This window comes from Cyrtonyx montezumae, unplaced genomic scaffold (assembly GCF_038088225.1).
Source record: "Cyrtonyx montezumae isolate F1298 unplaced genomic scaffold, pur_monq_1.0 scaffold_30, whole genome shotgun sequence".
NCBI classification, from domain to species: Eukaryota; Metazoa; Chordata; class Aves; order Galliformes; family Odontophoridae; genus Cyrtonyx; species Cyrtonyx montezumae.
The window spans coordinates 5,882,810-5,907,777 of record NW_027072035.1 but is presented as its reverse complement, the minus strand read 5'-3'; the positions used below and the strand labels follow the sequence as shown (position 1 = coordinate 5,907,777).

Here is a 24,968-nt window from a genome sequence, read left to right as displayed (position 1 = left end):
TAATGTAAATAAGAGGTAAGTGAATGAGCACTTTTTGCCTTCCCTGTGCCTATGAAAATATTAGTTGTCACACAGAATTTATTATGGCACTGGCTCTGTTAGACTAAATTTTCTGCGCGGTATCTGTGCAAAAGCTAACATGGTTATATGCCACAAACCACAAGCAGCTAGGAGAGTGAAAGGAAGAATTAATACACAAATAAATAAAACAAGCTTTGAGAACACTTTTATAGCACTGAAAGACAAGGCCAAATACAGCTGCTAACATGACAGAGGAGTAAAGTCACAAGAATGAAAGCAAAGATTAGTGTGGAGCAAAGCACTGAGAAATACAAGAAGCAAGAGACAGAACGGAAGTGAGCAGCGTAAGATTCTTCATTAGGTAAGGATATCAAGGGTAATGAAGACAAAAAAATGTGAGTCTGTATCCAAAGGGACAAGTAGTCAGAAAGTTATGATGTGTTAGAAATGAAAAGGCAGTGGAAGTCCCTGTTTCAAAAGTCCTTGTTTGAGTATTCTGTGGCATCATTCTTGTACACCTGCAAAAGGTGAAGTACTTGAGGTATAGGACTTACTGTGGAAGTAATTCAGTGAGCTTCTGCTAAATATATTTACAGCCATGTCTTCTACAACATGAGACACTGAAATTATGGGAAAGATACGTACCACCCAAAAAGGGCAATTAATACTGTCTTTGAAGAACACAAAACTTTTTGCAATGTATTGTGTCACCACACCACTCTTATTTGACATATTTCCTTCATTCTTTCCTTTTTCAGGTTATCTTCTCTGCCAGTGCATCATCATCATCACAGAGGTTCAGTAAATGTGATTCTTTAGAAAACTTAAGAAAACAGATATTTTCACGTAAAATCATCATGATAAAAATATGAAAAGATAATCTTTATACTTTCCAGTTTGAAGTAATGTTTTAAAGGCAGTTTTTACTTCTTAGCATGATCTCAGAGGGAGATGTTAAACATATTTAGTTGCCTTTATTACCACAGAATGTGTCATCACTTGCATTATCCTGAGAGAAACACTATTAGCAACACTGTTTATAGTGAAATTCTAGACAGGGGTCTAGCTGTTGTGATAGTGGCTAGTGACCTTTCATTCAATGTTAAGTTCAGAGGCTTAACATTCTGATCTAACCCAAGCACTGAGTGTGTAGTAAGAATAACCTGTCACGTAGAGCACTATGTCAGGGAATGTTGGCTTCCATCCAGTGAACTGCTGAATGTCTCTTACCATTTAAGCTAATCGGACTAGTGTTCATCTGGTGTCCAGCAATGGACAGAATAGTCCCTTATGCAGAATCTTGCCCTGCAGTCGTGCTGAATTTAGCTTATCCTTTCTCAGGTCAATGGGACTACTAGGATTAAGGTGGTTTTCTAATTCTGTTAACGTCTCATTTGTAGGATGACAAAAGCAAGAATAGATAAAGACAATGCAATGGAAATATTTGTACAAGACATGAGTGGGAAGGAATGCTGGTGTCTCATCCATTTCTGAAGTGGTAGATCTTACACAAGAAATAATACTTTTGAAAATGTATTAGAGCAATAAAATAATTTGTGTCCTAAAGGGTTTCCAACTTTTACTTGAAAAATATTTAAGGTACCAACAATCTAACACCTTGCTTGTACAACCTAATGATATATAAATACAGAAATTCACATCTGAGAGCATAGTAGATTTCACTATGAACAATGCCAATAATCTTCTTTAATTATAATTTTCATGTACTTAATACCAAGCACAAAAATAAAAATGCAGCTTTGTCATCCTGTTTACCTATGTCTTTGGCCTCACAGGAAAATCTGTCCTGCTGCTAGGAGAAACCTTGGCCTCTGGCCAATCTGATACATGGTCATGTTGTTAAGTTTCAGAAGTTAGTAAATCATTTCCCACAGTTCTGACATACAGAGAACCAGCTCTTCGAGGCCTTCCCATTGTTCCATGTTGATAAACACTTTTTGAAAAGTAATGGAACCAGTGGCCATCTCAGACAGGAGTTACTCTGCAAAGTGGTGTGATTTTCTGTCATGAAAACAAAAAATTGGCATTCCAACTATTACTAGAAAGACAATTTCACTTGAATTTGTCCACAATGCTGTCTACCTCCTTAATATTCCAGCATCTTTCATGCAGTGTTTCTTCATTTCTTTTCAATGTCACTCAGTGTTTCAGATTCTCCATGCATCGTCAAATATTCTTACCTTATCCCCAGAGCTGCTATAATTCAAATCTACTCCCAACTGGGTACTGTCATGCATTTTGTTTTTCTCAAAAATGAATTCCTTCAATACTTATTCTACTAAACATATTCCTGTCCTGTAAGGTGCATTCAGTATTCTTTAAAATTCATGTTGTCGTTGATTGTTTGTTTGTATGTTTGTTTTTAGGAAAAAAAATAGTCATCTGTAATGCATACAGCCGTAGAACTAACTACTGCGGAAAGAAACTAGAGTAATATAGGCAATAGTGGTCTTACATCTGCAGATAATTTTAAACAGCATTTTAGTTGACGGAGATCTTAGGTCTCTTCTCATCAAAGATGCCTAACAACCATTTTAAGCTGTTACTTAGAAGCCTTTGTAAATTTGGTCCAAAGGAAGAGTGAAAATTAGCTGCATGTTTTAGCATTTCTCTATTTTTTATTCGGGATAAAAGACAAGTTGGAGAGCCTGAGAGTTAAAGAGGAAAATTATTTTGGAGAAGCTTTATCACAGTACACTGTTTTCCTTCCCACACAGAAGAGTGGCACCCAGATGCCTTCAGGTCTTAGAAATGAGTAGAAAAAGAAGAAAAAGCTGCAAGGGCAGAAAGAGCTCTGACTCCAAAGAATGTAAGTTTATAGAAATGTTTGTTTTGAAGTAAAAACTTCAGAATTGTAGGTGGTTATCCTCCAGTCACTCAAGACAGAAATCCATTTTTGGATGTTTCTCAAATTGGAAATACCTACATTTAAGTGTGGGTAGATATAGGTAATGTCTTGATGAGGCTACGTGCGTTATTTTAGTAGAACTGCAATCCTATGTTTTTCTGGCAGTCTTTCCAAAGATGCTAATGTTAAAGTGCCTAAAATTTTCATCATTCTTGCTGTACTTTCCTCAGTGCTGTCCAAGTTTAATTGGTTCATTTAATTCTTACATAGATGTCACTATAAACTATTATCCTCTAACACACGTGATAATGAATGTGACCTATTCTGAAGGCAAAACAAAACAAACAAAACAAAACAAACAAACAAACAAAAAAAAAACCGCAGAATTTCATGTAATTGTATGACTGCTATGAAATCTTGCCTTGTACACCTCCTGCCAGGAAACAGTATTTTCTACTTCAGACAGGGCACTGTGGCTAAGACCTCCTGGGAGTGTACCACTGATGTGCTATGTGACTGTGACAGGTTTCATTAATCCCTTTGTTTGCTCATCTGTAAAAGGATTATAAAAGTCAAGTTCTATGTAATTTACCCCTAACTGCAAGCATGCAATGGGATATTGATTGTCCCAGCGTGTCCATGGGAATGAAGTAAATACTCAAAGGAATAAAGGATATTAAAGGGGTAAATTTTTCTAAATGCAAATAGAATGCCTATCACCTAACAAATGAAAAAAAAAAAAAAAGAGTATACGTATATTAATTTCTTCCAATGAGAGTAAGTTAACGTGACCTATCCTGATTTCATATTAATGATCAGATAACTAAGATAAAAGAAATGGATACTGGATTGAAAAAAAAAAATAAAATAAATACTGTTGAGAAAAATACACTACACTTTTAAGGACAAAATAAACATTTTCTATGAGAACTATCTCAAAGCTAATCATACATTTGTGATACTGTTTGTCAAATCATGGACAAATCTTTTTTTTTCTTTTCATCATAATTAGATGAACAGTTGTCAGTCACTTGTAGATGCCAACAAAATGTAGAAAACCTAGAAAATAAAGCTGATGAGGCTCTAGCTCGCTTTCCTGAGCCACTGGAAGTAAAGGATTCTGAGGAAAATGGGAAAGATCGTGAAATGAAGAATCGGAGTAGCTCAGATGCATCAGAAGACAGAGAACTTAATGCCTCAGACAGTGAAAAAGAAGGAAAGAAGGATAAGAATTGCACTACTCAAGTATTCTCTCCTCAGGAAAATGAAATCCTAGCTACAGTAACTTTTGACGAATCAGTGGGTTCATCAACAGGAAAAATTACTGTGTGGGGCAAACCAGAATCTTCAGAGTCAGTTAGTGTGGTTACTGGAGGAATTACTGCAGAAGTAAAATATGGGTCTCTTAATGTGAAAGTAGAAATTAGGAATGTTTCTTTGTTTGATTCTGGAACAAACCCTGTGGCTGAGAAAAGGAAATGCTCGAAGAACAGTAAATGCTGTCATGACAGACAGTACCAGAAAAGCCAGTGTTCAAGTTGTTCAAAGTACCAGTGTCTGCCAAGAGACCATTTAGCAGAAGACATTGGGGAACATAAGGTATCCTCTGCACACAAAATTCAAACTGTTGTCAACAAGAATGCCTTCCTGAAAATGAACATTGACGGCAAGAATATTAAAATGGAGTACATTAACAGAAAGAAAAATCTAAAAGTTAACATCAAACCTGGTGAACAGGCACAGAGGAAAACCTGCAACAGGGAACGTGAAGGTGCATATTGGAGTGCAACAGATTATTCTGTAAAAAAGGCACCTTGTAATACAGATTGTGAATCATATTTTTGCTGTCAAGAAAAAGAAGAGACTGCATTCCAGGATGGATATGTACTTCTCCCTCCACCTAAAGAATTTGCTGACTGTGACAAAGTGCATTTAGATACTATCACAGAGGGTGTGTCTTCATACCCTGTTAATGACAGAAAGGAATCTGACAGCCTCTCCACAGCCTTGAGAATTTGGGAGGAAGAAAATTATTTTGGTAAACATAACAAAAACAAGTATGAAGGTCACAACAATGAAAAGGAAGATTTCTCAAAAGATAAAATACTTTTCTCAAAAATGAATAATACAAATTGTCTTATAGCTAGTAATACCTTGAATAATTCAAATGTTGGAAAGGAATGCATCAACAGGAACACTGCAGCAGGTCAAGAAAGAAATAACATTAACAAGTGCAATGACACAGGACAAAAACCAGCAAGAAGAAAGTCTTTCCCAGATACTACCCTTGATATAGCATCGCCAGTTCACCCAAGGAGGGATTCTGGCTTTTATTCATTGCCATCCTTATCCTTAAGAGTACTGCCTAAGGAGCCCAAAGCAGATGTCTGTTTCAAGAACTCACTCGTTCATACCAGCTGTACAGAACTTTCTAAATGTCCTGACTTGACCTCATCACTAAGAAGTTTGAAAGCTCTTAAGTCTTCATATCAGTATGCTTTCACTTCATTTGATCATGTTACCATTTATCCATCTGAACCTGATGAAAGTCTAGATGACACTTGTTTACTGAATGACTATGCAGACTGTGTGGGGCAAGGTGAGGAAACAGAAGAAACAATAATGGAGAGTCTTAATTCCCTTGAAACTATTAATGAGAAAAAAGAAACTGAGTATGTAGAGCCTCTGAGAAATCTAGCTGTATGGGAGGAAGATAGTGAGTCTACTGAAGATGCTTTAGATGAAGAAACACCAGAGCACCATCTAGAAAACCATGTAGATTTGCAGAATAAAGCTCAGCTCATACAGATCTTTCCACCTTCTAGAACCCCTTTGGGAGAATTTATTAGTGACAAGGAAAGGTCTAATTATGCTTCTACAGAGTGCATCCCACACCAACTTTCAGCCATACAGCAAAATGTTCAGCCACTCCCTGCAGAAATTGAAGTAATAAGGAAAAGAAGAGGATCAGTAATGACTGTAATAACTGGTGAACTAGAAAGACCAATCATTGTCCAAGGCGACAATAAATTGGTACCTGATCCCTTTGGCTCTGCAGTAAGAGAAGAGCCTATTCTTTCCTGTAGTGTACAAGAGAAATCTATGCTTTCACACTTGATATTGGATCCCAAGGAGCACAGCATAGATAATGAATTAGACAGCTTTTCTGAAATACAAGACATATCTGGGGATATCTCTGTTGAAGCCAATTGCCATAATGATTCAGCCCAGACTGCCATATTATCTACCTCTTCAGCATGTACAGAAAATAAAGAAATTTTCACAGAACATTCGTATATCAAAGAAAGAACAGAGGATATTTGCAGCAAACAGTCAACTGATGATAGCATAAAAATAGATGATGGAGCACATCATCTACCTGAGTTAGTCAAATCCAGCTCTGATGAAGTTGAGAAAAAGACTGAAATGAAAGAAGTTCACCAGAATACAGATTTCCCCCCATCAGCAGTTAAACAGATTAGTCAGAAAGGTAGGTGTTTTAAGGCTTTTATAGTTAATGTCCCTTACATACCTTGTGCGTAGTTATCTTCATCTTTTTTGTGATGTCTGTTTTGGGAAAATGAAGGTATATTATTACTTTACAAAAAAGCTAGTACTGATATTCCTAACTATTTGGTTGTACTACGTAGTTATCACATTGAGGATCCTTGGAGCCTTCTTGTGAAGCCAAATAACTAAAATTAAAAGATTAAGGAAAATGTTAAGATTCAGGAAGTAGGCTTCCTGTGTTAAACAGTTGAACATTTAATGCATCTAGCAAACACCAAAACAGGATGGGGGGGGGGGGAGCTGGGGGGATTGTCAGTTGTCAGGTGGCATGTATCAAATCTCTGGTCAGCGTTTTATAATCACATAAGCCTATTTCTAAAAACTTTATGGTCTAAGCAAATACTGAATTTTAAGTAGATCTTGATTCTAATTCTGTCTGAGCCTTTATGTGACATAGGGTGACTATAGTACATCATTTCACCTTCCTTTCTATCTTTATATAGCAAAGAAAACTGCATTTTTCAAAAATATTAAATTTTTACAAAATTTCTCATCTTCTCTTTGTAATCCACCCACCCATATCCATAACTGGTCATTGAAAAGGAGTGTTAGGAATAATACAAATATGAAGTCATACAGGTACACTGCGCAGTGCACTATCTGTATACTTGAGCATATATACTCACAATTTTGTCTGTGTGTATCTGAACTATCATCCCAAGTCCTTAATCTTTCTCTTTTTCATTTTAATCAACATATATGCAAATATAAGTTGCATACTCTGTAGAGAGACTATTTCCATCAGGTTTTGAGTTTTTTACTGTTAGAAAATAAGTACTTGCTTATCATGGGAAAAATCTTGTTTCAAGAATTAAAAAAAAAAAGAAAAAAAAAAGAAAAATAAGTAAAATAAACAGATAATTTATTAAAAGGAAATTTCTCTAGAATAAGGTAGAGAAACAAGATGCTGAAGAAGCCTGCATTCTTGAAGGACCTCAGTGGTAAAACACTCTTTGCCTCAAGTTGTAGTTATTTGCTGCATTTGTATCTTGTTCTGGCCTCTTTTCTTTTCCCCCTTGCTAAGAATTATCTACGTGTTTGTTCTTTGTTAGCTATCACCTCACCTATTTTGTGCCACCTACAACCTGTAATTTCGTCCTCTTTTTGGTCTGGTCAAATTTTGACTTTCCATCAGTTTTATTCTTAGCAGTGATGGGGAATTCCTACCTTAAGTGAGTAAATATATATATGCATTCAAAAAGAAGTATAATCCTTCTACACTTCAAACTGGTTAATGTGAATCAGAGTCCACTTGTAATTTAGGAATACAGACTTCCTCAGCCTGGGCACACGGGGCACATAGGACACAAAGGGCACTGTGGGACTCCCTATATGATAAGTAATTCAATGACACTGGAAAGGAAATGCAGATTCAATGGGGGTGACAACAGTTATAATAGAAATATGAAACAGATGAAAAAGTTGTTAACCAGATAGAAGAGTGAAGTTCAGCAATCTGGATGTCTGGTTGTGATGTGGGACCTTAATTAATATCAGAGAAGCAAGGATTCATGCTAAGTGCATTACAAGAAATCTGTTTCCTGACTGTAACCAATGGTCAACTGTCTGGAAAAAGGAGATCTATGATCTTACTGTGGGCAAAGAGTCAAAAAAGGACAAAAATGCTACCATGCCAAGGAGATCACTTGCACATTCATTTTCAAGGAAGCATTTTTAAGCATAAGAGCTATTTTCCTCTAGATTCCAACGCAACCTTATCTACATTTGTTTGTGGACACAGGTGCATTTTTTCCTAGTCCCCTACTTAGAAACAGTCTGAAATAAAAATCTAGGTTCTCCTTTAATATACATTTGTCTTGAAAGTTTCTTCAAAAATATTCAAGCACTTGTAATTAAAATCCATGAAACAATTGACCCGTTTTTACATAAAAATGCCACAGTAGTGGTTGTACAGACATTTTCCTTCAAGTACAATGACTGTGTGGTAATCACATGCACTGTGTTAGCAAAGAAGCTGTTCTTATTACTAAAGTGTAAAAATTTACAACAATATAGTTGCTTAGGTATATTCTGAAAGTTGTCTTATATATTCCTAATGAACACTGTCTGGTTATAATTTAGATCTGAAATCAGAAATGAATAAAAACAGAAAGCTACCTGTGCTGAAAGACAGAGCCAGCGATAGCTCCCAGGAAGAGGCAATAGATCAGTGGGCCAGGAGACGGAAACAGTTCAAGGACAGCAAAAAATGCAGTTCAACTGGAGGAAGCTCCATTAACAGCACTATCACTGAAGGATCAAGTGAGTACATTAATTTTACAGTTGTTTTCATTTGCCTTTATGTGATTGACACTCTGTCAGGGCTTTTAGCCAAGGAAACCAATCTTCCATTCAGCCAACTTGAGTTTCTGTCTTAGTTTCTTTCATAAGCAAATATATTTTACCCAGATGAAGTATTTCTCACTGTGGGAGTTAGTAGCCTTCTTTTCATTTCATATTCAATCTGGAAAAAAAATAGATAAAAATAAAAATAAAAACGTAGAACATGACCCTGGACTTTAGGAGAACAGACTTTGGCTTCAGAGAACTTATTGGAAGAATTCTTAAGGATAAATTCCGGGGGGTGAAAAGGACCCCAACAAAACTTTTCTAATTTTCAAGAACCAACTCCAAGCTCAAGAAACATCCATTGCAATGGAAGTCAGACAACCCTGCCAGAAAGCATGCATGGATGAACACAGATATTCTGTTCCAAACACAAAAATCATACAGAGCATGGAAGTAATGAGAGGAATATAGAACATCCAGGGATGAAGTTAGGAAAGCCAAAGCCCAAACAGAATTTAAGATGGCCAGAGACATTAAGGACAACAAGAACGGGTTCTGTAAGTATGTAGGCGACATAAGAAGACTAGCGAAAATAAGGGTCCAGTGCTGAACAAAATGATTAATTTGGTTACATGGAACATTGAAAAGACTGAAGTATGGGCTGACTCAGTATTTACTAGCAAGACTGGTCCTCAGATGCTGCAGTTCCCAGAGACCAGGGGAAAAGATTGGAGCAATGAAGATGTAACCTTGGTGAAAGATGATCAGGTCAGAGAACAAACAGTAGGGCAAACTGGACACACATAAGTTATTCACAGAATCATAAAGTCGTAGAATAGCTTAGCTTTGAAGGGTCCTTAGGGATAATACAATTCCCTAAAGCCTAGCCATCTGTGAGATCAGGTTCCTCAGAGCAACATCCAACCTACCCTTGAATACCTCCTAGGATGGGGAATCCACATTTCTCTGTTCCCATGCTTCATCACCCCTGAGTAAAGAATTTCTTCCTGAAATCTTATCTAAATCTCCCTTCTTTTAGTTTAAAACCATTCCTCCTTGTCCTCTCACTTAATTGTTGTATAAAATGAAGACTAAACAGAGCAAACAGAAACCACATTTAAACATAGATGCATTATAGCAGCCATTTGTTCTGTAAAGATTATCATATGTTTTCATCTCAGGCAATTTATACTAAAGCATTTTTTCTGTATATCTATTAGTGTAGTCTCTGATGTTTTATACTTTTCACTGTCTGGCTCTAGCCTTCCAATTCCAGTTCCCAGGCTGCTTGGGGAGTTGTCATATCAATGTGCATAAACTTTTCTCTATGCATAAACTGAAAATACTCATGACAACATAGATTACTTCAGATAAATGTTTAACAGCCTAGGTCAAGTCAAAAGATGTTCAAAAAAAGACTCATCTTTCCCAACCTTATTTTTAATAAAGCCAAATACATCTGTAAGAGTAAAGGTTAAGAAAACAATAAATGTAGTGATCCCTAAGCAAATAATTGATTACTTTTTAGTTTCTTGTCTGGACTTACATTAAATTCCAGAAAAAAATCTTGTTTAATTTCACAGTCAAGCTGAAAAAATAAGAAAGCTTGGGAAATGGGTTAGATGCAAACTCTTTTTTTTTTTTTTTTGCAGGTCAGCTTCTCTTTATATCATTTGCATTTGGTAATCAATACACAATAGTATCCAATATTTTAATATTCTGATATCTTTGCTTGCTGCTTCTTTAATGGCAGAGAAATTGCATATCTAAGCAAAGACATTAGAAACACAAGATTTCATTGTACTTTTTCATTGCTTTTTGACTGAAGTATTTAATTATGTATTTTTTTCTATTAACATGACTTATATTTGCTTATACTCATGACAGTGAATTCAGAGGATGCTCGGTCAGTAGATCTGGGCCTATATTCTGAAAATGATGACAGAGGTTTCTATACAGAAAATTTTCATTCTGCTGCATGGGTTTTCAGAGGAGATGATGTCTCTCCAAATAATAGCCCTAGATGTCTCAGCAAACGACCTAGGCCAGTGGCAAGTAAGTTGTCTAAAGCAACAGGTAATAACTGTTGTAAAAGTTGGTGTGATTTGTGCACTCTGAGATTAATGTGAGGATAAAAGTTGGATGCTGAATGATTATAAGGAAGACAGGAACAAGAGGAACCCAAGAAGCTAAAAGAGGATACAAAATTAAATAGTAGTTCTTATTTAGATACTGTCTCGCAATATTTCAGAATTATTTGATGAAACTGATCCAGTAATAAGTCAAAACTAAACATCATCTCTTGCTACAAGATAAATGTGAAAGTATGTAATGGTCATAAAATCTGTTTTCTGTCAAATTTTCAAACAAAGTCCAGAAAGAAAAGTATCAATTTATTTATTGCTGTGAAGGACCCTACTTGTGCAATTTAAACCCATTCGTGCAAACAGATATTGTGAATCATTCTGTGGGGCATTAGGGGATTTTCCTTCCGTTTCCAAATGCTGAATTACTGAAAGGTAGTATAATTCAAAGAACAACTAAGAACAAAGTAAAACACCTGTCCTTCCAGGAAATAGTCCTTTGTAGGAAATCATAAATCATTCTCAAAATGAGAGAAAACAAATGCCTTCCGTAAGTCTCTAGATATGAAAAAATCTTCCATAGAAATGTTTGAGAATATACTGGAGAATATTTTGATTGCCTTTATTCCCAATGGAGAGCTCTGAATTTCAGCATGACACTTCAAGTACATGTTGAAGTATCTGTGCTCTTTTAGATAGATAACATCAACTGGCCTGCTAGTAAAGTTACCTTCAAAGCATGTCTTGCAAACATTACAGAAGTTGAAGACCAAACAGACATCATAGCTTACTATTAAGTTGTCCTCCATTAAGTAAACCCACTAAAATATCAAATGATCAAAAGGGAATTCAAATTTACACAGAAGTGTCTCATGACCATGATATTTTCTAACAAGTCAAACAATTTAAGTGATACTACTAATAGTAGACAACAAGAAAAAGTTAGAATATTAAATAGAAAATTAAACCCTGATCTTCCTTTTTATTGAAGATAATTCTGTGTTCAATGTTGCTAACTCAGGTTTTCATGTGAGTACAGCCGCTGGTGGTAGAGTGGAAAGATTAGGATTAGTACTAAGGGGCAGTGAGAGCAGAGCACAAACAGAGAAGTGTGGGTGAAAGAAAAGCTAACAACTGATAAACAAAGGCAGAGAACTTCTAAAATGGAAAAAGAGTGATTCGAAAATAAATATATTTGAAAATTTATAGTGTATTTTCTGTTTGCAGCTTAGAGGTCTGACACATTCATTTAACATTTTCTCTCCCAGATTGTGGCCAGTGGAGCAAAACATGAGACAGCTTCTCTGCCCTTTAACTATTAAGTCCAGCTACATAATTTAAACTTCTGATGAAAGCAGATTTTGTCTGTGCTGTTTATCTTTGCTTTTTTGGTTGGATCATATTCTGTCAGTCATGGTGTGAGAGACTTACAGACTGGCAGAGGAGCAGTATGGAACAGCTAGGAATGATGCCACACCACGCGAACCATGTGCAGAATCAGTAGCTTTTAGTGCTCATAGATTGCATGCTTTAAAAATAGGCTGCTGGTATTTAAATTGAACTTGATTTGCAGAGAAAAAGGGATCTCTTTTCCAATTTCTGCAGTTCGTGAAAGAACAGTGAAGATTGCTAAAGGAACTGGAAACTACCCTTGGGGATTTCGGATCCAGTTCTCAAAGCCTATTCTTGTGACTGAAGTTGATACAAGTAAGTTGTGCTTGCACCAGTTAACTTCTGCTACAGAAGTGTTTAAAATATATATATAATATTTAATGGTATAATATTATAGCATTACAGTATGCATAAATAAAAGCATTTATTTTATATTAGTGTATTGTATGTATGTATTTAAATTATTTCCATAATTGGTGGATATAAGGTGTTTAATAAAACATACTCGAACAGGTTGTGACATGCTATCTTAGATACCCAGCACATCTGCAGGCAGACAGAACTCCTGTTTGTTAAACTTCCATGCCAGTTCACACCTCATACAAGTGTCTGCTTCTAACCTCTTACAAGAGTCAGTCTACATTTTGGGACTGACATATTTTAATGACAGCTGTCCATTTAGAATGAAATGCAGGACACAGCAGCCCTTATAACACTTTTGAAAGTGTAAATATCTGGGGACAGTTTTGCTTGTATGCTGTCTATGAACCTTGACAAAGTGGTATGTTAAATTCTGTACTGTAGTCAGATGGTTGTGGGGAACTCCAGAATGAGCTCAGAAAACTGTGTGACTGAACACGAAAAAGTGGAAGATGAGGTAAATGTCCCTAGATAAGAATGAAACAGAACATGATACTGACAGTTAGATTCAAGACTGAGATCTTGGGACTCAGCACCACTGCAAGATCTCTGAAATCTTCAGTTCTCTGTGTAATGGCAGTTTAGAAAGAAAACTAAATGTTTTTTTCCCATCTGTAACAGCAGTGAGAATGAAACACAAGGCCTCGTGTTGCTGCTTGATTCACCCTGGAGCATTGTTTGGTCTACTGCTCTTTGCATCTGAGGATGGATAAAGTAGAGTTGGAGCAGGAGCAGAAAGCATAGGAGGATTCTGAGAATTTCTGCTACCAAAAGCATCCTCCAGCAAGGCAGATATCTATGAATAGCTCTGCTACTTTGCATGCTGCCCAACCTCCTGGCAGTACTAGTTGAACATCAGAGGCCTATGAACACATTAGCTGAACATTTAAAAAAGCTTAATTCTGAGCTACTAAACTTCAGTAGAGAAAATTAGAGAAGTCAAAAATCTAGGCAAGGGAACAAGATGTAGAGAGAAAAGAAAGGCATCCCAAAAGGCCAGTGTGTTACCAGCACTTCACAATTGTTAAGCCTTGTATTAGAAAACATGTGCACTCCCTTAAGGTCTGAACATATCTGTATTTATACGTTTACCATGTGTTGTGCAGAACGTTCCTTCTCAGTTCTGAAAGTCAACTTTTTGCACTGTTCCGCTTAATAAATACCAAAACTTAAGTCTTCAGTCCAGAAGAGAAATTCATGAAAGCAAGTGGTTCTCTTACTTTCTATATGGTTTCTATTTATATGGGAATCTCTTAATCTTTTATTGTAACCTGCATGAAAATAAACATAGTTTTGCCAACATATCTTAGAGATCATTCTCTATGTAACTATATGAATGCAATCAGTAATTTCTATAATCAGTTGAAATCTTGTCAAAAATGTAAATCTCTAAAAAACCTTTGCCTATAGAATACTATGCAAAAGACCAACTGAGATTAAATAGTGACTATGTAATCTTCCTCATCCAGAAACAAGCACATAATTTTACTCCAGTATAATTTTTTGCATTTTTTTTAACTTATAGCCTGAGACGGTATGATCTTGAAAATGAATGATTTACTGTAAGGACAGAAAATAATTTTGGAGGAAAAACATTCATTTATCTTACTAGAATATTATTTTTTACTAAAAGGTTAAAGATCATTATCATTCATTGCTGATTATTGTAAGAAAAGAAAATTTATGGCCGCACCTCGAGTACTGTGTTCAGTTTTGGGCCCCTCACTACAAGAAGGACATTGAGGCCCTGGAGCGTGTTCAGAGAAGGGCAACAAAACTGGGGAGGGGTCTGGAGCACAAGTCTTATGAGGAGCGGCTGAGGGAGCTGGGATTGTTCAGTCTGGAGAAGAGGAGGCTCAGAGGAGACCTTATTGCACTCTACCACTTCCTGAAGGGGGGTTGTGGTGAGGAGGGGGTGGGCCTCTTCTCCCTGATAAATAACGACAGGACGAGAGGGAATGGCCACAAGTTGCGCCAGGGAAGATTTAGATTAGACCTGAGGAAACATTTTTTTCTGAAAGAGTGGTCAGGCACTGGAATGGCCTGCCTAGGGAGGTGGTTGAGGCACCATCCCTAGCGCTGTTCAAGAAGCGTTTAGATGAGGTGCTAAGGGATTTGATTTAGTAGTTGGGTAGGGATAGTGACAGGAGGATGGTTGGACTAGATGATCTCGTAGGTCCTTTCCAACCTTATGTATCTATGAATCTATGAGAAAGCAGCATGTCTCAGGCAGCAGGCCCAGGAGGGAGTTCAGCAGCAGGGATCAGCTCATGAGGTTTCTGATGTAAGGGCACCTCTTCTCATGGTGGTCGATCCCTCTTTTATCCTCCATTTTTCCTACCTACGTGACAAATCCCATGCTAGTGTGCCAGGCAAGTGTCTCCTGAGATGGCTATCTCCCCACGGAGATGAGTACCACACAAAAGAGTGTTCAGCGGCCATTGAGCTGCAGCTTATCTCTCTTTCGTTGCCCCAGGACATGCCCATCTGCTTGTCCCTTAGACAAAGGATTTCACAACCCTTGCCCAGGACTAGCTTGGACATGTTCGGACATGTTCATCAGCAAACTTTGAGGTAATGGTATAAAATGATAGTCTCTTACAACCTTTCAAAATAGAATGGGAGAAAACTTGGTACTTCAAGAAAAGTACATAATATGTCATAAATGAAGTATTAGCCCTAATACCTACCAACTTAACCCTATAAGCTACTAGTTAAATTTATAAATGAAAAAACAGGTAATCATATAGTACGTCATTCCTCTTTTTTTTTGTTTGTTTGTTTTGTCTTCAAATGAATTGCTTTTAAATAAAATGAGTGTTTTCACAGGCAAAATTTTAACACATTTTTGTTTTCTCAAAATATTACACATTTCATTAAAGCAGACATAAAACTTTCATCTATGTTCCTTTTTGGTTTTAGACTAAAGAAAAAATATTTTTATAGTATTTTAAAGATCATTCATGACCATAAAGTCTTACGAGAGGTCATAAAGGCCAGCAGAAACCAGAATGTCCAATTTGCCAATTATTTCTATCATGTATGAGGGAACCACAACTTCTTTGTACCTACTGTTGCTAAATGAGCTTTTACTAGTCTGTTCCCTACAACTTTTAATCATCCTCAGAAAGACACTGAACAATCACATCCACTGTATGACAGAATACATAGAATAAAAATAAAAAGTGTCATAGATAAGGAACAATATTTTCAAAAAAATTTTTTGTTGTTTTTTTTTTTTCCTTCACGGTACATCAGAATTCTAAGGAATCAGCACAGAAAGAAATCTTAGATTTCTTGGTCTTAAATCCAAAGTTGTCCGAAATAAGGGATGTTTTTTACCACTGATTTCACAGAACATTGCTTCTCATCTTTGTTTGCTTTTTACAGCAAACTGTTCAGATGTTGAAAAGCCTTTTTCCCTCTAAAAACATCTCTGTCTTATTTTTAGTTCTGAATCAGTACCTAAGTCCTGAAGTTTCATTTACAGACCACCAGCATGTTGCTCAGAAAAACTTACTTCACATCCAAATTAAGTTACAAAGACCACTAGGCATAATCCTTGACTGGTCTGGCAGATACTGTTTTACTATAAAAGTCTGACTGCATGCTTCATATATGAAGTCTAAATAAAATACTCTTTTTTTTACTCCAGACAGCGCAGCTGAAGAAGCAGGGCTACAGGTTGGGGATATTCTGATAGCAGTCAATGGAACAGATGTCACTAGCATGCCACATTCAGAAGCTGCCAATCTGGCAAGGAAGGGTAAGTTTGGGGTCATTGTAAGTAACATTATCTAAGTTTCTTATTTACTTAGATCTTGCTAGGAATATAACAGAAAACGTTACATACTGACAGAATATTCCCCAAAGAGTGCTTTTGGCAGTAATGATTTCAGTTCTCTTGCCTTAGACAAGGTGATTGAGAAAGTCCTGAAAATGACTGCAGAGATCCTGATACCCTATTTATGCCTTAGGCTTCCTCAGGGAGAGAACTCACAGCCTTATTCAATGGTATTTCTATGTCACTTAGACCTGAAGACAATCTGGAGTGCAAAGAAGTTATTTCATTGAGGCTTTTTTTTCCTTTTTGGAGCATCAAAGAAACAAAATTTCAGTGATATTATACTTGCATAGTCTTCCTCAAACTCTGATGACAAAACTCAGAGATACTCCTTTTTAAATACTGGAAGTCAATCTACTGTACTTGTTTTATTTATCCCAGATATGGTGTTGAGAAGGGCTCTTAGGAAATCCAGTACGTTAAAATGCTTTTACAAGACAATGACCAATTTATCTTGACACATACCAAGTTCTTTAATTCTCGAAGTGCCATTCACACTGTTACATTTAAGAGGAACCTGTCAAGTCTTTCAGTAGATAAATCTCTAATTACTTGGTATTTTTAACTCTTTCAAGAGAACACCCCCTGGCCTGATTCTTGGCACACATGCAGTATTCCCGAAGTCAAATGTCCCCAAAAGATAAGTCCAGCAAACATTTGGCAAATGTAAATATATCATAGTCACAGTTCTCAAAACTTTTTAAGGCATTGCAGCCTGCTCAGAAGTAATATCGGATACAGCCAATTTCAGGCTTCTAGGGTCAAAACCATAGCTGTGCTGATAGTATCAGCTAATATTATAAAATTGTACCACATTGCTGATAACAGTACCACATTTTCAGACAACTTTGTGACCTATCATCTCTCTTGAGCACTGACCTTCTCCAGCTGATAAGTGGAAGGATTAGCACAAGTTAGTCTCCAACAGCTAGCCTCCTCAATGAAGTGCAGAGATAGCAGAAAAGGATTCATATTTTTTCATTTAATATTTTAGGCCCTGATATCCTAACTATGGTGGTAGGATCAGACATCAGCCGTTACCCTAACACTCCCAGGCCTACCTGCCGAGGATATTTGCACAAACGAACACAATCAGCAATATTGAAGGGATGGAGGAAGAGATGGTTTGTGCTGAAGCATAATGGTTATCTACACTATTACAAACACAAGAAGGTAAGAAGATGGGCTGGTGAGAGTGTAGGCTGTGTCCTGAACTATAAAGTGCATCAGCATTGTACTCATTTATAGCTGGTTATCTTGACTTGTAATATTTACTAAGTAACATCAGCACTACAGATCTTGTATATGGAATATAGAGCAGATTGTTGACTAGTCCTGTCTTCCTTTACCCTACTTAGAGACATACACACAAACTCACAGGATTTTGTGGATTCATATGTAATCTCACAGCTATGATTATCAAAATCTGCTAGTTGAATGGTGACATAATTTTCAATCTCCCAGTTGTAGAATGAGTCTTAATGCCCTAAATCACTTTCTCCTGTTATGTCTTCTACAAATGTAGAATCATAGAATGGCCTGGGTTGTAAAGGACCTAAAGATCATCTTGTTTAAACCTCCCTGCTGTTGGCAGGTTCACCATCCATCAGACCAGGCTGCCCAGAGCCACATCTGGCCTTGAAAATTCTAACATTCAACATATTTTTTTTTTCATCGGTGAGTGCGAAAATAAAAATAAAGGCAAAAACGCCCCAGAAATAATCAAAGCAAACAAACAAACAAAAAAAAATGCTGTTTCCCTCAGAAGTGTTTGCCACTGGGGGGCTCCTCCAGGCTCGCGAGCAGCGGCTGGACAGCTCCGGGCCCGCAGCCACCGCTTGCAGCCGGCATCCAGCAGGTGGAGGGCTCGGATCGCACACAGGTGCTGCTCGGAAGCGTGTACTGCAGTTTGTGTGGGGCTCAACAAGCCCACGTGTGAGTACGGTTCCTGATCCCTTCCCTTGTGCTGCTTTGTGTTCAAGTTACTCATCGAGAAAGTTACACGATTTGTAGTACAGTTAAACAATTTGGTTTCAAAGCTGGTGGCCAATTCAGAACTTCGTGTGTTAAGGCTCTTCAGAGCTTGTAAAAATGATTTATCATTGTTATACTAACTGGGAATCCATTCTAAATTCATTTTGAGAAAATTTGGTGAAGCTGAGAAAATTTGCCCTAGATTTATCACTAGGTGAAGCCCTAGTAATCCATCAAATCTCCTAGAGAAATCTAAGGATATCTCTTGATTAGAAACAGTTAGGAACACAATTGTCTCCAGCACACAGTTTGAACAGATCTGTAAAGCACCCTGTGCTGAAATGTCAACTCTTAACCAAAAACCATATGAGAACCTTAGCAGGACACAAAGCCCTTGCCCTGAAAGTAGTTTGTAGCTCTTTTGTGGAAAGTCACTGTATGGAGGACTTACACATACAGGCGTACATGTGTTGACATACCAGTGCAAATATGCAATAAACAACAAGAAAGTTTAAGATATATCAGCAAGTACATAGTAATGGGAAAGTTAATAGAACAGTCTTCACTCTTGATCATAAATCTACCTTTAACATTATTTTTTTCTACATCATCCCTCTCTAAGCCATCAGCGTATTTCATTTCACTGCTTATATATGTAGGCATACATGAGCCTGTTTAGTTGTTTTTACATGTGTAGTAGAGCCAATCCTGTAAAATTCTCACTGAACATGTTTTCCTTCATAGTAAAAGGAATCCTTGTTTAGGATCTGTGCTCACCCCCTTCTTTGCCCTAATGCATTCTGGTCTCCCTTCTCAGCGACTCTAAGCATAGATTTTCATGGGCAATACCAAAGATGAAAAAAGAATTCACGTGACACAGTGCAGCTTCATATCCAAACTGAAATTATACAGGCTTTCAGACATTTAAGCTTATTGATCACTTCTGCGGATGGAAGTCATTTTGTGATAAGTAATTAAAAATTATAGAAAGAGGTTGCTCTTCTGCAGTTCTTTATCCACTTGACATTTTCAGAACAAATCTGGTAGGTTTATTTTTCTGCATATACTATAAAATGAGCAGTAGCTGTCTAACCAAGGCTATGCTGCAGAACCCCTTTATGCTACAAAACTGTGTGGCTTTCAATCATTGTTATTTCAACATTAATTATTCTGGTCTCAAACAAACAATAAAAAAATTGTACACTGAAAAGAATACAAACGTTTAGAAACACTTTTGTTTGAGGAAATGCATTTATTTTATCCTAGCCAGGTCTTCCATCAGATTCCTGAAGTGTAAAGAAAATCTAGTTATTCCTTTTAAACACTCTCTCTATGCAATCAGTTAATTACTTCTGAAGACAATTAACATAATATAAATTGGATTAAGGATTAGAAGGTACCTCGTAATCTTAATGTTCATTTGTATTTAATTATATTTTCATTTTATTTCTTTGAGAGCACATTTCTTTCTAAGCCTACTTTTCTTTTTTTTCCTATTTTGAACCCAGCCATCCTTGTCTTATTTAATGTGTTATAAAAATAGGTAAATAATCCCAATGTAATATTTTGTTAGTGGGCTTTTTAACATTGAAATCACACTAAGAAGCTTTTTGCTTAAAAAGGAAAAATACATTTAAAGCACCACATAAATATATCATAATTACCATGTTTTTTTCTCACATTTTGAAAGACTGGCACCAAACACCTTTTGAATTCTTTCATGCTATTGTTTTAGGCAGCTGCTCTCTCTCTCTCTCTCCAGGTCCTACAGAATACACTGAAATAAGCTCCTGAAAGCATGAAGACTTTCTTTCCTCACAGAGGTCTCCAAAGAGGCCTTTAGTATGAGATAAAGATGCTTATGTATAAATGCATTTCTTCACTGCTGAGAGATTCAATGCCCACATGAGTTAAGGAAGCTCAATTGGATTCTGTAGCACTTTTCCTTTCTTTTGGTGTGCTTTCTTTCTGGACATAAGAAAAACAACATGTACAGATGCTGCTCATCCCACATCTTTTCTAAGAAAATTACAAATAATGTTCTCAGGATAACACTTTTATATGTCAGCTATGCAATGATATTAGAAACAATATGTTCTAGGCCCTACCTCACTTAGGAGGACAAATATTTCTCCTTAGTTATACTTACTTATACAAAGTTCTTTAAAATATTGAGAGCAAGAAAAATTAAGAGAGATAGTAGTAGTTGTATAATCTGTAGATCAGTATCAAGCAAGCTAACTAGGTTCTTTTATTTATGCCTGAAGTATGCATATGTATATACTGCTACATTATTGATAAAAGATAGGTCGTTTCAGCTCTGTTTTAGTTCATATCAACAAACAAAGAGCTATATTTCCTCATCATTGCTATTTAGAAATTAGTCAGCCTGAACTTTTCCCACCTACATTGAAAAAAGTGATTGATGTTTCTGGAGCACTTTACATATTGATTCACCCATGTAATTGCCTGCTGTTTCAGACTCATCTCTATCCAATCACACACTGTTGAAGTGATAGCTTTTGCAATAGAGTCAATCACTTTTCCTACAAGGTCATTTTGTTTTCCCTCAAGTAGATGCTGTCAATGACCTTGATTCTTGAAGTACTTATTCAAACGAGTAAAACACAGCTATGTCGCCACAGTAGACAAAGCTTTGTTTACCATCTCGTAGCAGGTACGTGACCACATTAGGCTCAGACCCTTATTTATGTGAACTACTGTGATCAATGAAGCTGTAACTGTTTATAGCATTTTCACATACACTGAGCAACACTGGAGTTCCACTATACACTTCATAGTCCTGACTCCTTGTTGTCCAGACCATTGGATCATCTCAAGCACAAAATTTCCCTCTTCGTGCCAAAATCTTCACCTAAAGGGAAGATATCTGAATATGATGAGGAGAGAGACAATAGTGTACACTTAGGTCCTACTCTGAGGCAACGATGAGCAATTATATTTCTTCTGTTTGAGCTTATGCATTTCTTCAAGGACAGGAAGCACATCAGTATAGTCACATGTTAATGCTTCCTTTAAAGATAGTGGTGTCTGCTCCTCTAACCCTACATTTCATGCACAGTACAATAAGGTAATTGCAAAGTCACCATGAAGTGTCTGTGGTGAGTACTATTGGGCACTACTATACGTTGCCCAGAAATGTCGCAGAGTCTCCTTTCCAGAAGATATTCAGAAGCCATTTGGACGCAGTTCGGAGTAACATGCTTGAGCAGGCTGGACTAACCTCCAAAAGTTCCTTTCCAACCTGAACCACTACTTGATTCTCTGATTCTGTGATTCAGTGAGTACTGCAATATATGACAAAGAAAGATTAATCAACTTTACATTAGACTAGAAAGATAACAAAAGCAATCTAGCCACAGCAGTAGAGCACCAGCTCAACGAGTTAAATAGGTTTCACACAGACCATCATCAAGAATCTTTTAGAACCCGTCAGCCAACTTGAAAAATTAACAACATGGTACAGTCTTCAGGATAAAAGGTACCAGACATTAAACTCATTCAAAATAAATAATAGAATTATTGAGACCAAGGAACAAATGGTTCAATATGGAATGTCAAAATTATGGAACATGTGTTTCTCTATCATGAGGGTGGACCTGCTGAAAAGATAACAGTATTCTACCTTTAATGGGAAAGCACAAGGACAAATAAAGCATCATAGCCAAAAACATATTTCCCATTATTTTTCTTTATAAAAGTATTCTTCATGGAAGAAGTGATGGGATTTAACAAAACCACTAAAATATCATCCAAAGCCAGAATTTCCTAGTTTCAATTCTTCAATAACAGATTGATTTAAAAAAAAATCATTAAGTGACACTGGATTAAAAAAAAAGGAGTTGACAAAATTAGAAGAATCGGCAAAAGATCGTGTTTGTAACAGTGTGACTATGTTCCTAGGAAATATTTCCTGTCCCTTGCCATAAATAAACCCTGGAAAGCAGGAGAGTGAGATGGAGGACCAATCTACTACATGAAAAGGAAAATATGAATTATTTACTGAGGTTATGGTCTAAGAAAAGCTATAAGAATGACTGTTTCCAAGCAGGAAAATATGGTTTTAAAGTATCACCCTTTCAGACATGATATTTTCCAAACATCCAGGACTAATGTATTCTAGTTGTATCTGCTGTCTGTTGGGTGCTTATGTTACATTTGTCAGTTATTCCATTTCTCTCTGATTCCCTCAGCTAAGAATAATATGGAACAAAAGTAATTAAAAACGAATATCTAGAGACAATAGTTTTGCTGCCAGCATTTTGAATGAACTAAAAGTAGGGAAGTAAAAAGAAGAAATGTGATAAGAACAAGTAAGAGCAGTAAAGTTGAAAGCAGTTAAGCTCGCTATCCTGACAGTAAGAAAGTACTTGTTTTAGAGCTTCATGTGTAGCAACAAACTGAACTGTGAATGAAAAAAAGAAGCAAATTCATCTTTAACTGTAGTTCAACCCTAGAGAAATGGCCTTCATTACAATTCTTCATTTTTTTCTTTCTGCAAGAAAAATGCAATACATACTTGTGAGAACACATAGTCAGTGAGAAGGACTGTCCTTTATCACAGTGGAAGCGGTTAAGTGGAAGGATGTACTATTTGTTGGACTTCACGGTGATAATATCTAATAATCTCAGTTTAAAAAAGAATTTTAATTTGCATTTCTTAGTCTTAAAAGTTTAATGCCTCCAGGAAGCCTTCAGTCATACTGTGAGTGACTGAAGAAAGGATGGAGGGAATGAAGATTTCATAACATTTCTTAAAATGTCTTGACAAAAATAAATAAATTAAAAAAATTAGATCCTAGCCTAATAAACAGCTACATATCATCTAGATGTTCTGCTAGAATGTTACAATCCTATTTCCATTAAGAAAATAATCCATTTCAATAGCTTAGCAGAATCTTGCCTTCTCTGTTTATCACAGGCAGCACAGTGGAAATTAAATATTGCTCAGATAGTTATACGGGGCTGTTTGAATCCCTAAACATCACTTTCTTTCACTGTAAGAATGCTTCCATCATTGAGTAGTCTTCAATTAGTGGGGCCTGTATAAAAGAAATTATGCTTCTTAGTATTTTCCATTAGGAGACAACTATAAATTGTTCAATTTTCACCCTCTTTTTTATTCAGAACACCTGGAAGGTTATTTTGCTATTCCTTTTTATTCTAAGTAAAAATCAACGACATTGACACAATGTGTTTAATAAACTGGATTTCAGTCCTCTCTTTTGCCTTAATTCACATTAAAACACATCACTTTGGACCCATGCTTTACGAAACAAGTGAAAGCCCTCCCTACAGAGCCAAAATTTAAATGCACAGACTTAAACGTTCCCTTTTCTTTCTACAATTGTGTTTCTGTATGTTGGAATGGGGTCTTTTTAAAGAAAGTGTCGTTACAAACAAAATCGAAATACAGACTTTACAGTACTGCTCCTGGTTCCTCGTGGGTGCTCTATTCTACTTTCCCCAGCAGAATAGAAAAGAGAGAAGAAAATGCTTTTAAATTATCTTGATTTCTGTGGTAGGTACAATGCCTGATTATTATTGCAAGAAAAAAATCCATGCCTGCCATGTGTGGACCCTTCACAGCATTTCAATCTATAATAAACATTCAGTCCTTTGTTCTGCTCTACAGGCTCATCGCTAAGCCTAAGCACTTTATATAAAAGGCTTAGCTATAAATAGATTTAGACCTGAGCCACTGCTCGTGAAGATACCACTTCTGTTTGTTCTTTAGTCTTGCTTGGAGCTTTATCGTCACAGTCTGAGAGCTGCCACGTTATTTAAAGCTGGTATACAAACTGATTTCTTCTCTATAATTTCCATGACTCCCGTGGCTCCAGGATATATATTTCAATTTAGATGCTGACTCCAGTGTTTCTACTACTTCCACAGTATTCTTTCTATTAATAAATTTTAAATACTTCTGGCTGATATGATTTGTAAATTCATTTTGCCTACCAACTGATTGCATACCCTACCCCAGACAAAGAGTCATAATCAAATGTATTATTAGACTTGATTCAAGTTATTCAAAGCCATAACCCAGTCTTACTATGTTCTTCCTACGACTTGGTCCTGTAAACTCTTAATTACCTATTGTGCAATGAATTGTAGTAAATGACCCAACCTCAGCAGAATAAATTTTAAAATTACTCATATAACGAGCCCACCACATTGACTGTCATCTGACAGTCAGTGTTGTTATAGGCATACAATAAGTCCTTCAAATGAAGATGAACATTTCCATATGCTCTTCAATGTGCTTCTACTCTCTCCAAGGTGGATATGAAAGGTTTAAAACAAAACACAAGGAAAAACAAGACAATTTAGCTGTATCTAAGAAAAAAAAAAAAAGCCATAGATCTGGAGTCTAGAGATCTCTGTTTCCTTATGTGTGCAAGCCTATTTCTCTGCTTTAGTTTATCCCATGTGCCCAGCTCAAAGAAGAAATGAAGACAAACTCTATCAGTAATTTAACTCC

General features: G+C 36.5%; 2 protein-coding genes across 3 annotated transcripts in view; one reads left to right on the top strand and one right to left on the bottom strand.

The window, feature by feature from the left end:
- The window catches only part of MACIR (macrophage immunometabolism regulator), a 523,245-nt gene that overhangs the window by 438,245 nt on the left and 60,032 nt on the right, over positions 1–24,968 (bottom strand). The window lies entirely within an intron of this gene.
- Positions 1–24,968, top strand: part of LOC136053500 (uncharacterized) — a 40,867-nt gene that overhangs the window by 4,813 nt on the left and 11,086 nt on the right. Inside the window, exons 1-8 of one of the 2 annotated variants that reach the window (XM_065744226.1) lie at positions 2,148–2,265; positions 2,760–2,851; positions 3,903–6,380; positions 8,543–8,722; positions 10,637–10,804; positions 12,439–12,540; positions 16,301–16,411; positions 17,484–17,662. In XM_065744226.1, coding sequence (XP_065600298.1) covers positions 2,201–2,265; positions 2,760–2,851; positions 3,903–6,380; positions 8,543–8,722; positions 10,637–10,804; positions 12,439–12,540; positions 16,301–16,411; positions 17,484–17,662 — 3,375 coding nt within the window. In that variant the 5' untranslated portion in view covers positions 2,148–2,200. Of the gene's footprint in view, positions 1–2,147; positions 2,266–2,759; positions 2,852–3,902; positions 6,381–8,542; positions 8,723–10,636; positions 10,805–12,438; positions 12,541–16,300; positions 16,412–17,483; positions 17,663–24,968 lie in introns of those variants that run through there. The other variant, XM_065744227.1, reaches the window with a different exon arrangement.